Source organism: Melozone crissalis, unplaced genomic scaffold, assembly GCF_028551555.1.
Source record: "Melozone crissalis strain CALT ecotype California unplaced genomic scaffold, PUWL_Pcris_2 ptg000081l_1, whole genome shotgun sequence".
In the NCBI taxonomy this organism is placed as follows: Eukaryota; Metazoa; Chordata; class Aves; order Passeriformes; family Passerellidae; genus Melozone; species Melozone crissalis.
Window position 1 is genome coordinate 14,095,854 of NW_026535858.1, and position 15,231 is coordinate 14,111,084.

The window sequence follows — 15,231 nt, forward strand, 5'->3', positions numbered from 1 at the left end:
TTTGCAAGGGGGTCATGAAACTTGGTGAAGCAAAAACAAGATACTGCACACTGTGTGTGCAGGAAACCAGAACTGGGGGGAGCCTGACCACCTCTCAGCTGAGGAGGGGGACTTAAATGTCCAAGGTGCTGGTGGGATGTCAGGCAAGCAGGAGCTCAAAGCCTGGCTCCAACTTGGTTGTGGTGATGGCCTGGATTCAACTATTTCAAAGGGCACCGGACGGTCAAATCAAGCCCCAAATTTAAATTTGTTAAAATAACTTTTTTGCAAAACATTAGGACGGAGAGAAACGTTTCCATGGTTTTGTTTTTAAATTCCAAGTGGGAAGAGTTTATTTTTTCACTAGGAAACTTTCCCCGTAGGATTCACAACGCTGGCTGGGAGACAAGAACCGGCGAGCTCCGCTCCCGAATGGAGGTGACCCCGAGGGTGACCCTGCGCTGGTCACGTCGCCTCAGGCAGCCTCAGTGGCCCCTTGGAAAAGGGAGGTGGCCACGTGCAGCCTCAGTGGCCCCTTGGAAAAGGGAGGTGGCCACGTGCATGGCTGCAGAGGGGCTGGGGTGCCAGCGGGGCCGGCTGTCGTGTGCTCAGCCTGTGCCGAGTGGGATCTAAATACAGACACGCCGTGTCTTGTGCTTGCTTGGAGGCAAATGCAATGAAAACTCTTACATTGCAAGCAGGTTAGGGGAAAATATAGGGAAATGAGCAATCTTCTTGGCTCTGTTGATGCACAAGTGTCTTCCAGGAGGATAGTGATGCTCTGTCCTTCAGCATCACTCTGCTCCTGCTGGATTGCTGCTGATCCAGAATGTGTGAGCTTCCATTTGTTGGTTGGTTTATGCTGTCCTGAAAAGCAAAATATTACAGGGATTTATAAAATTAACTGAAGGTAATAAAAAAGGCAGGGGGCTCATCTGGTTCCCCTCAGCCCAATGCCCTGGAAAGCCCTTTACTCCAGCTGAGAGCCCAAGTGCTGCTGTTCCTGCCCCAAGGTGACTGGGGAATCCACAGTGTTTAATGGAAAAATACACAGCAGTGAAAAAGGGACTTGGTGAACACTGAGATAAGGGAAGAGGGGGAAATCAGAGCAGGTTGAGCTCCATTTACTAGAACTGGCTGAAAATAAAAGACAAAAAAAGTAGCAATTTGAAATGCTTGTATCTTGCTATCAAGAGAGCAGAGAATGAGCACAGGGGTTCATTCTCATTTGTGATCAAAGAGTTTGAGCTAATCTCATCTTATTCTCTGTTCCCATGTACTGCTCTGTGGTTGTGAGCTTATGGATGACAAGAAACTCCTCTTGCTTTGCTCTCTGAGAGAAGTGAGGACTTGGCATTTCAGGATCTGGGATATAATGAAAACTGATGCCATTTCCAAGGTGGCAGCTCAGCAGCTCAAGGGTTAATTGGGCTCCCTCATTTTCAGCCCAGACATGATATAAAGGCTTATCCAAAGAGGAAAGCTTGTTCTTAGCAAGGTGGGAGCCGCAGGTACAACAGCCCCTCCTGCTCACCTCTGCAGCCCCAGCTTTTCACACCTGGCTGGGCAAGAAAAGCAGGAGGAGCTGTTTGTTATAGGACAACTCCCTTGCATGGAGAACACCTTCCCAGGCTTATAACACATCTTCCATCCCTGGGACACCTGGATACCTTCAGCAAGACTTCCCCCAAGGGTAGGGCCAGAGGTGCAGTGCTCCTGGTGCACAGCTCACCCACGGAACCTCACCCTGGTGGCCACGGGAGCCACCCCGAAGCAGGGGAGCAGCCAAGTGTGGCTGATGGGAATCACTGATGGGAATCACGGGAGGTGTGCCTGTGCTTTCTAAAGGGCTGTTAACACATTTAGGGTTAATCACACGGATAGATCTCACCGTGGCTTGGAGCCAGTAAAAGCACAGATCCCCAGGGCTCCCGATGGGAATTGGCCAGGGCCAGGGCCCATGCTCTCACCCAGTCATTGGGAAGTAATCTGTGTACTCAGCACAGACACACACAGACTCAGCCCAGGGATTTTGTTCTGTGTCATCCCTCTCACACCCCCTGAACGGCACTTATCCAGGTGGAAACTAGAATATCTTCCCATGCCAGCCAAGATGGCAAGGCAGAGCCCAGAGGACATAGGCAAAGGGCTGATCTGAGCTGCTTTTTCTCAGTTGTGGCTGCAGGAGCCATGGGGGCTGGATGGAGGAGAGGTTGAGTCCCATTTCTGTCCCTTGACCTCCTTCAGGGACTTTGATGTATCAAAAATTATATACTTAAAGGAATGAGCTTCCCAAGGAGAGAAAAACCTTGAACTTCAAGCCCTGCTGAGCGTAGGAAGGCATTTAGAGAGACAAATCAGTGGGCCTGGTGAAAGAGGGCCTGGGGGGCATGTGCGTTTTTTATCAGCTTTTATTTTGTACAGACACCACCAGGAAATCCATAGCAGGTGTGTATGTGTTTGAGGGACACAGGCAGGGTTGCTTTGGATGAAACATCCTAGGGAACTGAGCTATGTCCCCATCTCATGTCCCACGTTTTAACTGGATGTGGTGGGAGAAGAAAGCACTTGGGGCAGGCTGGAAAATTAATTTTAAGAGACTTGACTGAAGCAGCACCCTGTCTCTCTCCTTCTCCCAGAGTGGTCTCCCAGCCTCTGCACATACTACCAGGCACTGACCTGGGCTGTTCTGCATCAAAAAAGCATTTTACAAGTCAAGTCTTGGTATTCTCTTAGTGGAGAAATCAGCAAAGACAGCCAATGTGAACATGTGTGTCCCAGGGGACGCAGCAGGGAGAGGGGGTCTGGGTGGACAGGCCAGGTCCACCCAGAACAGAGGGAAGCTGTTTCCCCAGCATTTTGGAGACTTGGCTGTCCTCTCACTCCTTGCCCTGACTCCAAACCTCATTGTCAGGAGGCTCAAGGAGGGCAAAGGGACTGTGCGCACCCAGTCCCCTCTGCTGCCTCCCTCCCTTTAACCCTGTGGAAGGTGACTGGTGGCCCTTTGCAGGGAACTCACTGCCACCCACCTGAATTTCCACACGCTTGCAGGGGCTCGACTGACTCCTTGTGATTCATTCCAATGTGGCACAAAGCAGCAGCTTGCTGCAGCCTGATGTGAAACACCCACATACGCTCACATTATATAATATCAATCTAAGAAGATTAAATTATCCGCTCTGATGAAACACATGCACGTAGGGATGTACACACTCATACACAGTCTGGAGGGTAGATCAGTGGAGCTGAGGGCAAAGCTTCCCTTCAGACACACTGAACTTGTGCTTTTTTAGCACTGATATACTGGGGCAAATAGCACGTATTTGCCCGTGCATGGACATGTGTGTGAAGCACAGCAGCAGCTGAGTGTTCTGCGTTTGAGGGAAACAGGAGAAGCGTTTGTAAGTGTGTGCTTGGTTATCCACCGTGTTGGCAAAGTCTGAGCAGCAGCACGGAGCAACAGGTGGAATCCAAACAGTCCCGGCACTAAACTTCACCTGCCAGCGTACAGCAACATCCCTGGGAAAGCAAACAGAGGGGGAACTGTCCCCAGAAGCCCTGAGCGTCTCTCAGCAGCCTTGGAGAGCCCGGCCCATCCCGTGGCATGTGCCTCGGGGAACAGCCCGCTCCTCGGGCTGTACAAACACCAGCAGATCGATGCACAAAGTCGGGAGTCATGCTGTCCTTGGGATGCCCAGGCCTTTCTCCCAAAGATGCACTTTGCTTTCCAGAAGTTTCACGTTGGGAGGGGAATGCAGGAAATGTGCTTTACCTACAGCTGCCCGCGGTGCCCACGCTGCCGGGGAAGCGAATGGATTTGCCTCTCCCTCTGTTCCTGCGCCTTCCCGCCATTGATTCACATTATTTTGCTAAATATAACTCGGCCCCTTGGAGCTGCTCACTCAGGTTTTACCCCCGCCGGCGGTGCGGGGCACGGAAGATGCTGGCAGGAGTGGGGCTGGGCGGCCGCTGCCCCTTCTGGGCACCTGCCGTCCCTGCCCGTGTCCCCGGCCGCCACCGCCACGAAGGGGCCGCGACCCGCTCCGCTCCGTGACACCCAGCGCCAGCCGCGGTGATGCTCGGGGTGCCGGCAGCAGAGCCGGGGGGCCGCACCCCGCTTCGGCCCGGGCCGGGACAGCGGGAACACACCGCTCTGACCTCCCTGCACTGGGAACGCCCGGCACGGGGTGGCTGTGGCGGGGACATGAGACGGACGGACAGACGGACACCCCCCCCCACACCTTCCCCCCGCGGGCGGCGCCGAGGCCATTCATGAAAAAGTTGACGTCAGGCAGGTGGGCGGGGCTGAGACCGGGCCACGCCCCCCGGGGCCATTTAAGCCGGCGCGGCGGCGAGCGCGGGGCTCAGAGCCGAGGCGGCGGCCAAGGTGCGAGGGACCCTGCTCGGTTCCCCGGCAGCGCCGCGCATCGTCCCGCAGCGCCTGGGTGCCCCTTCCGCCACCCCCTGCCTGGGGCAGCCTCCGCTGGGACTTCATGTCTGTGCTGTGTCCCCTGCCCTGGTGAGTGGGCGCTTCCCGTGAGGGGCGGGCGGGGGGACGCTTGAGGCCGAGCCCCTTCAGCCGACCGTGTCCCCTCATGCCGCCTCAGCCGCCCCGGGGTGAGGCGAGGAGTGGGACGGCGAGGGGCCCCGGGATGCGGCGAGGGGCCGGCGGCCGGTGGCGGCGGTTCCCCGGCGGGCGGTAGCGGGACGGGTGAGCGGCTGCGGGAGGGAGTTCGCTTCACTTTTCTCGCGCTGGAAATTCCATTAAGGCTGGAAGAGCCGAGCTGGAATTGGCGTCGCGCGCTCCGCTGGCGTGGGAGTCCCCGAGGTTGTAAAATAAGTCAGTGGGAGCTAAAGCGCACCGGCTTGAGAAATAAAATTAAAAAGAAAAGTGAAAGAAAAACCAAGCCCCCCGCGCTTGCACTTTATTTACTGTGGTTTTTTTACTTCCCCCCTCTCTCCCAGCGGGGCAGAGCTGGGGGAAGCTGGGCTAACAGCGAAGCGCTGCTGCCGGAGCGTCCCCGGCTGTGCTGGGGCTCCTGGGCAGAGCCGGGGAGGTGCTCCCAGGGCATTGGATGCAGCTCCAGCTTACGAGGGACTGAGCTTTTTCCGCTGCCTTCCAAGGGGGGGCAGGAAGGAAGGGACCAGAAATAGACTGCCTACAGTCTCCGCTGCTCGCTTCGCTGCTTGAATCGTGCTCGGTCCTGCCGTAGCCCCTCGGATCACTGGAATGCTGTCTTTTGTCTCTAGCTCTGATTATCTGAGATCCGCTGAAATGACTGAAGTGATGATGAACACCCCAGCCATGGATGAGATCGGACTAAGCCCCCGCAAGGATGGGCTGTCGTATCAGGTGAGTGTTTGGCTGGCGGTTGAGGCACTAATCCCGTGTGGAATTGCCTGGGCTACACTGTTAAGCTTGGTCTAACTCACGTTTCCATAGCCTGACCTAATGGCAGGTCTTGCAGTAGTGAGAACTAGTCAACAGACTGGAATGCTTGCTTGGCAGGAGATGGCTGTCTAAAATATCCCTCGCTATCAGTGTGGGTTGGCAGAGGATTCATTTGTTTTGAAGTGACCGAGCCCCTGCTCATTCAGCGTTCCCGGGGCTCAGTGGGAGATGGGTTAAAGGAGGATTCATGGCACTCACTGGGCTGAGAGGGCTCATGAGATTTTTGTAACACAGCATAGAGCTGATCTGCTGAGAGCAGGATGCTGTTTATATGGCATCCACATTTTTTGATCTTGTTCTTGATTTTCCTGACTGACGTGCCCATTTGAAAGGGTTAACAATCCTCTGTGAGAGACAGTGAGGGCAGACACAGCCTAAATGAGCCGTGAAATGTCACTGGAGATTTCGGTACCTGGAGGCACGAGTTGCATTCATTCTGAAACTTCTGAACAATGTAGTTAGCTATTGTCTCTAGATCAATGAAGAAGTGGTCTGCAGCTAGATTTAGTTTTAACATCCCTTTCATTTCCTAGCCTGTAGTTAATCACAGCACAAGTTAGGCACCTTAGCTTCCCAGCTCCATGGTTTTCCTTACTTCCAGGAGGCTCGTTGATGAGCTCTGACACAGATGCTGGATGCTGGCAGACGACTTGCATCTGCTCTGTGTGTTGGGTGACTCTTACCAGCACATCCAGATGCAGGCTTTGTCCTTTGCAGATGTTACACAATCTGCACGGAGGCATTTGCTCCAAGTGTGCATTCAGATGAGGTGCTGAATGTTTGTCTGAAAAGGGAACTGCAAGGCAGCAGCAGTGCACCCGGGCATGAAATCGACTGAACTTTGGGCCACCACCGAGGCCTCCAGCAGAAGGCATAGCTGTGTAGAGGAAAAGGGGATGCATTCCTTCTTTTAGTCAGGATTCCGGCTCTGGATAATGCAAGTTGTTTGGTTCATAGCTGTGCTGTGCTTCAGTACTTGAGCTGTGGGGAGTGTGCAGCCTCTCTTTCCTCCCTTACAGAGTGCAGAGGCAATGCCAGTTGTTAAATCTGTAGCAATCAAAGTAACCTGCAAGGGCTGCCTTTATGGGTCACCTTATGAAGAGGCTTAACCCAATCAGGTCAAATCCTTCAATCTACCCATCCAAATTCCCAGGGAGAGGCAGAATCCAGGTGCCCTGCTTGTTCTAATGATCACTTCAGTCAGGTTCTTCCCCAAGTGCTAATGACCTTGATAAAGTCTGCTTTGGCCAACTGGGGAACAGGACTGTTTGGTTTTGAGTGGATCACCTGAACATGTGAGTCATAAAAGCTGACGACTCATATCTGTGCCGGGCTTCTGCATCCTGGATCTGCTCTCTTTAGTGCTCTAGTGGTAGATAATTGCTTTTCAAATGCCTGCAAGGAAAACTTCACCTTGATGTGGTGAAGAGTGGTGGCAGCAAGAGTAGAGGAGTTGAAATGGAAGACCCTTATGGCATTAGTAGTGTGTGGGCTGTGTAGGAGGTCTACCTCTAAATCAGGTTAGTGTAAAGAGGATTGGGGAGCAGGATCCAGCCTTCCTTCTCTGGCTGCTAGGCTGAGAATGTCACAGTGTAAGTCAAGGTAAGTAGAAAGCATCCTTAAAGGGTTGAAAAGTCAGCTGAGACCAGCAAGGGCAAATCTGATGCAAATAGCACCATGGACTTTTTGTTCTACCTCAGACTTTGGCACTTTGTGCCTCATCTTGCTGATGGAGAGAGTTTGGTACATGGAAAATTGTATGCTTGTCTGAGAGCTGTAGTGCAATAACTTAAAACCAGACAGGGCTAATGGAGCATGACTGCTCCTACACTGAGGCTTGTTGTTCTGAGCTGCAGCATCTTCCTCCACTCATCTGCAGAGTCAGGCACTCACAGTGTAACAGCCCTGTGCTGGCTATGAGAGGCAAAAAATAAAAAGTGGAGCCAGAATCAAGCTTTTAGCTTTAAAATTGTCCTGTTCATTTAGCAGAACTTGAATTCATTTTACTACAGAGAAGACCTCAAACTGGGGTTCAAAATTCCCCCTTCAAGCTGTGTAGAGCAGGGACTGCCTGGGAGTTGGTCAGTGGGATGCTGCCCGAGACTGGGGGCTGCTTCTGCCACCAGAGGCAGGCATGGAACTGTCTGGACCAGAGGAGGTGGTACAGCCCAGCTCCACTGCTGGAATTCTGGAGCACATCAGTACCCGCTGCAGACAGACTTGTCCTACCAAGAGAACTGTTTCAAAGTCTTTTTTTTTTTGGTTTATTTGGAAGTAAACTGAGAAAGCAAGCTCATACCCTGATTATAAACTTTAGCAATCGGATTCCTCTGTCTTGTGGAGTTCACTGAACTTCTTGGCTCCTCTGTGTCTCAGTGGTTGTGAAGGGAGCTTGGGTTGTTGGCTTTTTGCTTCTGCATCCCTCACCCACTGGGGTGTCTGTCTGTCCTAGACATGAGCTGAATGTCTGCACTCTCCTCCCTGGTTAAGCACTGTGCCCTTTGCTAAGCTGGTCATCACTGCTCAATAGTGAAAACTCAGACTACAGAAGGAATACCAATATTAACTGAGTTCTTCCATAGGCTTAAGGCAATCATGCTTTCTCATCATAGGATTGCCTTTTTTCCAGTTAATATGTAAAATGCTTGTAAGCTAGTGCGCTAGCTTCAAAATCATGCTCTGTAAGACAGCTTTTATTACTGTATTTGTGACAGCAAGCTGCTGTCTGATCCCCCTGAAGATGGTTCAGGTTCCAAGGGCCTGAGCAGAAGTGAGTGGTGAATTTGGGGCATGAGTCTCAGAACAGGGCAGCATAGACAAAACAGAAGATGTGACTGAAGAGATGATGTCATGCTGGGTCTTGTGCCTGCAGTGAGAAGCTATTTCTGGATCTTTAATAGATGTCCCATAATTCCCATGGGACTTACTAAACAAAAAACTCATTGAAATGCAGCTGATGGCTCAAGTTGCCCCTGCTGCAAACAGATGTGGCTGTGGAGGGCTTCACACACTTCCTGCCTGGCAGTGTCCAGCGAGCCAGGCTGTTTCTGCTGCCAGCCAGGGCCAATGCACTGTTTGCTGTTTCCCAGCCCCAGAAATACCTGTGCTTTGAAGAGCCTCGTCAGCCCTCTGCCAGCTTGTCCTCTGTGCTGTCTCCCAGCAGCACGAACAATGCCGCTGAAACCGCGGCTGAATTAATCATTTCGTGGAGCTGTTGTCAAAACAGCGCCTTGACTGCAGTCCTACCTTGCTTCTTGGAAGTGGAGCAGGGCCTGAGCACAACTGAAAGTGCCTTAATGCCCCAAGTGTGTGTGCTGAGCTGAGCGAGCTGCTTTGCTGCAGGCTGGCTGGCAGGGGGCTCGCTGCTCCTTGAGGCTGCCCTGCAGGAGAGTGGCCTGCAGAGGCTGGGCTTGCCTCGTGCCCGCAGCTGAGGTTTGGTTGTCATGGGGAGCCTGAGCTCTTTAGGTGGTGATCGCATCATGCTGGGATCTGTGCGGGTTAATCACAGCCACAGCTCGCTGGCAATCACGTCAGAGTGCCTGAATCTGGGTAAATAGGCTTAAGGCTCTCTCCAGTGGCTGTGCCAAAAGCTTGGTGTTGGGGAAGTCATTTCTGGTGAGTGCAACACCACCTCACCAGCCCTGGGGAAGCACTGGCTTTCCCTGGGAGCTGTGTGTGCTGGATCCCTCCAGTTAAACTGGACCACCAGTGTGTTACTGGCCCAAGGGCTGTTGGCTCAAAGGAAATTGAACTTCCTCTGTAATTGTTTTCTTGTCAGGTGCTTCACGTCTGTGCAGCTTTGATTTGTGCAGGGGAAGTCCTTCGGAGGTGCTGCTTGCTGCTGTGGAAGGCTTTGAGGCCAGGCTGCAAAAAGGTGGTGATAGCAAGCACGGCTGCTAGACAAGATTAATGGGCAGAGTCAATGTGTATTCCAGGGTCTGGGACCTCAGTGAGGACAGAAGCAGGATATGGGATAAACAGATAAAAAAGCAATCATGTTGGCAGCTATGCTGTGCACGAGTGTTCCACTGAAATCCACACTGAGGACAGAGCAGCAACACCTCAGAGTGTGTTTTTTCCACCCTACTTTGATGCCTTGTTACTCTGAGGGAAAATGGTTAGATGTAGGAAGTTTCCCTGACATCATGCCCTGAAACAGGGCAGTATTTCTGTGGCTGGGGAGTTGTTGTGGCTCATCAACCTGAGTCACAGCTGCCATGTGCATACTTGGAGCTCGTTTTTGAGTCATGACTGCTGTGTGAGTAAATGTATACATTGTGGCTGGAGGAGCCCTCCAGAGAGGCCACCAAAGCACTTCCTGAAAGGAGCTTGCCATGCTTCTCAGTGGCACTAAAGTTTTATTTTCAGAACTTCAATGCTGATTTGGGATTTGGAATATTGATATTGCTGAAGAGCCCCAAAATTCAGCCATTCAGTCCAAGGAGGATGAGTGATGTATCCTGTGCCTGGAGTGGGATGTCTCCCAGTGTGGACTTTGCAGTCTTGTCTAGAGCTACCACAGTCAAGCAAAGCTTTCCCCCAAACCAGTAACTTAATTTGGAAAGATGTCATTGCTTTAGTCTCCCTGTAATACAATTTAAATACTTTTCAGCCCCATGGGAGGGGAGACAGGCATTTTAACTATGGGTGTTGGTATGGAGCACACATGTGGAAGTTGTTTTGGATTTACAAGTGTCACTTGGATTATGGTAGTGCTGAGCTAATCTTCTAAATTGCCTGACATCTCTCCTGCTTTTGGTGTTTCTCCATCCCTGTGAATGCTGAGAGAGGGTATGAGCCTCCCCAGGGCAATGAAAACTTTCCATTCTTGTTGCCAGGACTTCATCCAAGGATAGTAGAGCTGGATCATCTGAAACAGAGGCAAACATGATCGTCCTAAAATCATTTCAGGCTTTTGTTTCAAGTTCTGCTTTTCCCTGCCCTTTCCAGCTGCAAGGCAAAAGTTTGGTTGATTTGTGTGTGATCTGGATAAGTTCATGAGGAGAGCAGTTCCCAGACAGAAATCCAGAGGGGCCTGTAAAAACCAGTCTTGCTGTTAGCAAGAAGCTGTGTTGAATGGTGTAAGAAGCAACACACATGTCATGTCCTCTGTGGATCTAGAGGTGTTGGATGTCTCTCTCCTTGGCCAGGATTTGGGGCTCAGCTACAGGGGATGCTCTGTGTTGTGCATGGTACAGCCCTTGTGCTGTGTCGTGCAAGTGAAGGGGTGGAAGATGCCTCTGAGTTGCTGCAAATTTGCTTTTAGGCAGCCATCACAGCTACTTGCTTGTCACTTGTCCCCATCGAGTGAGCAGGTCTGCCAGGGGAAGGTGCCTGCCTCAGCTGTGTGCAAGGTCATGCAGAGAGGGAGAAGCTAACCCATGGCTCCTGCTCTGTTTGTGGGGAGGGAGGTGCAGAGCCTTCCTCCCACAGCCCTGGGCAGGAAGGCCTGGAGGAGGCAGGTGCTGCTGTCCTGGCTGCTGTGCCACAGGGTGCAGAGCTCCCAGGTCAGAGCTGAGCTGTGCAATCCCCAGTGTGGAGCTTGCTGTAAATTAGGGGGGTTCTTTCTCCCCATTGTCTAGATCTGGAGTGGGACAAGATAAATAAGGCCTGCAATAAATGCAGCATGGCCCTACTGGAGCAGGACAGAGAGAGTGCTGCTTGCTTATCTTTTTCTGTGAAGAGGAGGGGGGAGGCTGGTTGGGTTAACCTTCTCACTTGGCTTCCCCAGATGTACAGTTAAGTCTCAAACCCTTTTTCCTTGGGCCCCTGTGCTTGGACTGCTGTCACTCTGCCCATCACACTGGAGGAAATCTGCCTTTCTGTGTTTTTTCCATTGACTGTCCACGCCCCTTCAAAGTGCAGTTGCAACATCTCCCTTCATGCTGCCTCAACGATTAAAAAACATGACTTAGTGGAAAAAATCCTGACCTTCTTGGGTTTGGCCTGTCCTGCAGCTGTTTGAGATAAGATTGTGCTAGGGTTTTTTTTTTATTATTAAAAAAGCTGCACACCACATTTTGCGGATATTTGTTTGTAAGGAAATGACTACTACTTAGTTTCTGGAAAAAAAATCTGGCAGGCTATTTTCAAAGAAATTGCTCCAATTTGACCTAATGTGCTTAAAATAATAGCAGCCAAAGGTTAGTTTAATTATTATACTGCTATTTTTCTTCCATAGGAGGCTATTTTCATGACATTATCAGCTTATGTAACCTCTTGAACCACACTTTTTTTTCCATTGCAACTTTCTAAACCATATAATGTCAAGAGTATTTTTTTCCCTATCCTGGGTTTAGATAACTTGATGCTTAAGAGCCACTGACTGTACTTTCAGTAATGCACTGTGTGCCTGAAACTGATTTTGTTTGGCCAAGCAGAAGCCACAAAGTTCCAAGAAACAGTTGCTGTCTCACCGGTGCTGGGAGTGACTAATAGCAAGCAGCTCACGCTGCAATGCCCAGGTTGATGTGCCTGTGTTCAAGGGACCTCAGCTGCTCTTGTGCACCTGAAAAACAGGGGTGGTGGGAGCTGGAGTCTTGCACCACTGTCCCCAGGACCAGATGATCACGTGCAAACAGCCCCCGATTCGTGCGTTTCTTTCTGTTCCCTTGTCTGAATTTGTGTTAGGTAGCAGCCCGATGGCTTTCCCAATCTGATTGCCACAAAGCTTTGGGTGTGAAGGAAAATGAACAGTAGAAGCCTGAGGATGGCCAAGGAGGTGATGCTGTAGCTAATATTTGCTAGGCTGAAGGAGCAGATAGGATGTTGTTTCACTTCTTGTGGCCAGGGCTTCCCAAGGTGGGGAGTGCCCAGATGATTGGCACAAGGAGAATGAGGCTTCATGGTTAATGCTCAGGGCTCCTGGATGGGGAGCCTGCTTTTGTAACTGGAACCACAGAGATCAAAGCAGATGAGATCTTGCTCTCAGACTGAGGCCAAGGCTGGCAGTGCTGCTCCCTGCAAGGATGTTCATGTAACTCACTGGAATGCAGGTGATGTTCAAAGGAAAGTGCAGCCACATGACTTCTCACCTGGCCTACAACCTCAAGGGGAAAATGCACTTTGTCATTTTCTTCTTTGGGGTGTTTAAATGCAACTCTGATGTGAAATGGACACTCTGATAAAATGGTTTGAAATAGCAGGTGGTGGTTGTTTAATCTTCTGCCTACTAACCATGAGGTCTGGTGTAGCCAGTGGATTTTATCACCCAGCAGTGATAGCCTAACCTTTTTATCACCCATCCAGTTCCCTTCTGGATGAGCTGGGGTTTGAAGGTGTTCCCCCAGCAGGTTACCCACAAGTAACACAACTTTTCTGTTCATATTGCAATCTAGTCATGCAAAGCTGCTGCTAACACTGCACCAGCAGGGATTTTTTTCCCTTTACTCACACTTTGCCTCAGTTCCTGGTAGGATCAAAGTGTCCATCACTGGCACTACCAGTGAGTATGGGCCCTGCACTGCACAAGCTTGTGCATCCATGTGGCAAGCAGTGGGTGGGATGGAATGGGAAAGGTGAACCTTTAGGGGCTGGAAATCGAGGAGTCCTTGTATTCATGGGAAGTACAGTGCATAACTGCTGGGTGTGCCACAGGTACCCCTTTCCTGAAGAAATGCAGTCCCCAGCCCTTCCATAAAATGAGTGTCCTGCTGAGTTTCACTGCTGATGTCTGGTAGCTGTAGTGTGCAGAGTGCTGCCAGAATTATCTCTAAAATGCAGCTGAGCTATTTCAGACTGGCTCTGTGGCCCTGGAGTGATACCAGACACAAGCCCTTGCTGCAGGAGTCTGGGCTGTGCTAGCCCTGGGTTGCCATGAGCCTCCTCAGCAGCAGAGCCTGGAGAGCAAGCCTCTTCTGATGTGCAGCCTGACCAGCAGCAGGAAATGAGATCTCAGATTCTCTGATGGAGAGAGCTCTGTGTGCAGGCTGAAGAGCATTAATGCAAAAGCAGGGGTGGAGGGGGGGTGTGAGGCATTTGGTTAAATATCCAAAAGGGCAGGTGCCTGTTTGCTGAGCGCTGTCCAAGCAAGCGCGTGCTTCGGGAGCCTCCTGGGCAAGGCTCATTTCCATTACTTGGAGACTGGAAAAGGTTATTGACAACTCCAAGAGCGTTCCCATCGCTCAGTGGTTGACTCTGTGTCCAGACTAGCCTGCCCTGGAGACCCGAGTGTCTGGAGCTGTGTTTTTGGCCGAGCCTGGCGAGTGCAGCCCCTCTGACAGCGTGTTCCTTGGCTCTTTCAGATCTTCCCCGACCCCTCGGACTTTGATCGCTACTGCAAGCTGAAGGACCGCCTGCCCTCCATCGTGGTGGAGCCCACGGAGGGCGACGTGGAGAGCGGTGAGCTCAGATGGCCGCCCGAGGAGTTCCTTGTGCAGGAGGAGGACGAGGAGGAGGAGGAGGAAGAAAACTGTGAAGATGCAAAGAAGGACAACAAGGAGCAATAAATGGCGTCTGAGGAAAGGCAAGGGACTGCACCCTTCTGAAGGAAGAGCCACACTTTCTTTGAAAGTCTTTTAATAAGACAAGTTCAATTTTGCACCTGCGAGATCTTAGTTTTTTTGTATTCTCTGTATTGAGAACTGAAGCCCTCGGTGTCACCAGACCTCCTGAGGAAGGAAGGAAGTAACGCAGAGAAATGTTTGCTGTTCTCGAGATCATTATCTGTATTTTTCCGAGGCGGAGGCAGCAGTGAAATTCCAAGCACATGGCAGAGGGTGACCACACGAGGACTGCTGAGGGGGGAGCTTGGGAAGGGGGAGGAAACTTGGAGGTGGCAGCGTTTGGCTGGGAGCTGCCTCTGGCTAAAAGCATGAGAACAGAGCCAAAATATCTCAGATTTGCCTTTCTTACAGCTTCCATTTTGTGTGCTGGGGGGTGGAAGGGTGTCCGTAGCGAAGCATGGCTAAATGACCTAGTGACAAGGGGCCTGTAGCTCTCCCTGGTTCGGCACCTCCTAGGGTAAGGTGAGCGTCCATAGGAGTAGTCTGGTTTCTTGCTCTCGCTGTTGAGCCTGTTTCCCAGCCACTTTCCCCAAAGTTACTTTGTCCCCCTGTTTGCCTTTAGACTCTTCAATGCTGAGCAGCTGTGTTTGCAGGATAGCATTAGGCTGCTGCTTGTCATCTCTCCTGCAACGCCCTAGCTTATCTTGCAGGTGGTGCGCATCGGATGTAAAAAGGTGCTTCTGTCTGCAGCAAGAGCTCATGTAGGTTTGAACACCTCAGATTTTTCTCTCCTGTTTGCTGAGGCTGCTGTGGGTGGTCTCATCTTGTACAGTGCCCCAAGCCTAAGGGTGGAGATGTATGCCTCCTTGCCCTGGTGTCCTTGAAGTTGTAGGGTTTTGTGTCTCTTAACTTGCTGGTCAATGGGCTTGAGAGGGCTGGGCTGGGGGGTTCTCCTCCAGCTCTGCACTGCAGGGCCTCCTCAGTGCAGGACAGGCTGGTGGGAGTGTTGGGAGGGGGTCTGCCAGACCTGGGGGTCATCCAAAGACAAAACACCAGATCTAGTGTGGATCACCAGCGGGGTTTGCAGGATGGGGTCTGCTGGGAGAGGATTAGCCTGGGTGTCCTGAGACGAGATGCATTCCTGCTTCTTAGTGAGGGTGAAACGCTCATGGTTGTTTTAATGAAGTGCAGACTGGCTTGTGAGATCTGGGTTTGTCCTCTCTTCACCATGTCCTGCCTCAAGGAGAAGGCCAGTCTGCTGCCAGACCAGGTAACCTGCTGCTTCCCCTGGAAAGGAGGGATGGTCTTGCAGCTTTGGGGACCAGCTTGGGAGCCAGTCAGTCTTGGGATAAGATG

The 15,231-nt window shown here is 51.5% G+C and overlaps 1 protein-coding gene across 1 annotated transcript; it reads left to right on the plus strand.

Moving 5' to 3' along the window:
• The first annotated feature begins 4,360 nt into the window (after positions 1-4,360).
• LBH (LBH regulator of WNT signaling pathway) lies at positions 4,361-14,597 on the plus strand. Its single transcript, XM_054290337.1, has 3 exons — positions 4,361-4,498; positions 5,230-5,332; positions 13,675-14,597. Exons 1-3 carry the CDS (start codon positions 4,473-4,475, stop codon positions 13,876-13,878), a joined length of 333 nt encoding a protein of 110 aa, XP_054146312.1. The 5' UTR covers positions 4,361-4,472; the 3' UTR covers positions 13,879-14,597.
• Positions 14,598-15,231: the final 634 nt, after the last annotated feature.

Bases quoted from the DNA above. Each gene is read 5' to 3' on its own strand.
- LBH (XM_054290337.1), top strand. From the start codon at position 4,473: ATGTCTGTGCTGTGTCCCCTGCCCTG. The intron at 4,499-5,229 runs GTGAGTGGGCGC...TTTTGTCTCTAG, and splicing joins GTGCTGTGTCCCCTGCCCTG to CTCTGATTATCTGAGATCCG. The intron at 5,333-13,674 runs GTGAGTGTTTGG...TGGCTCTTTCAG, and splicing joins AGGATGGGCTGTCGTATCAG to ATCTTCCCCGACCCCTCGGA.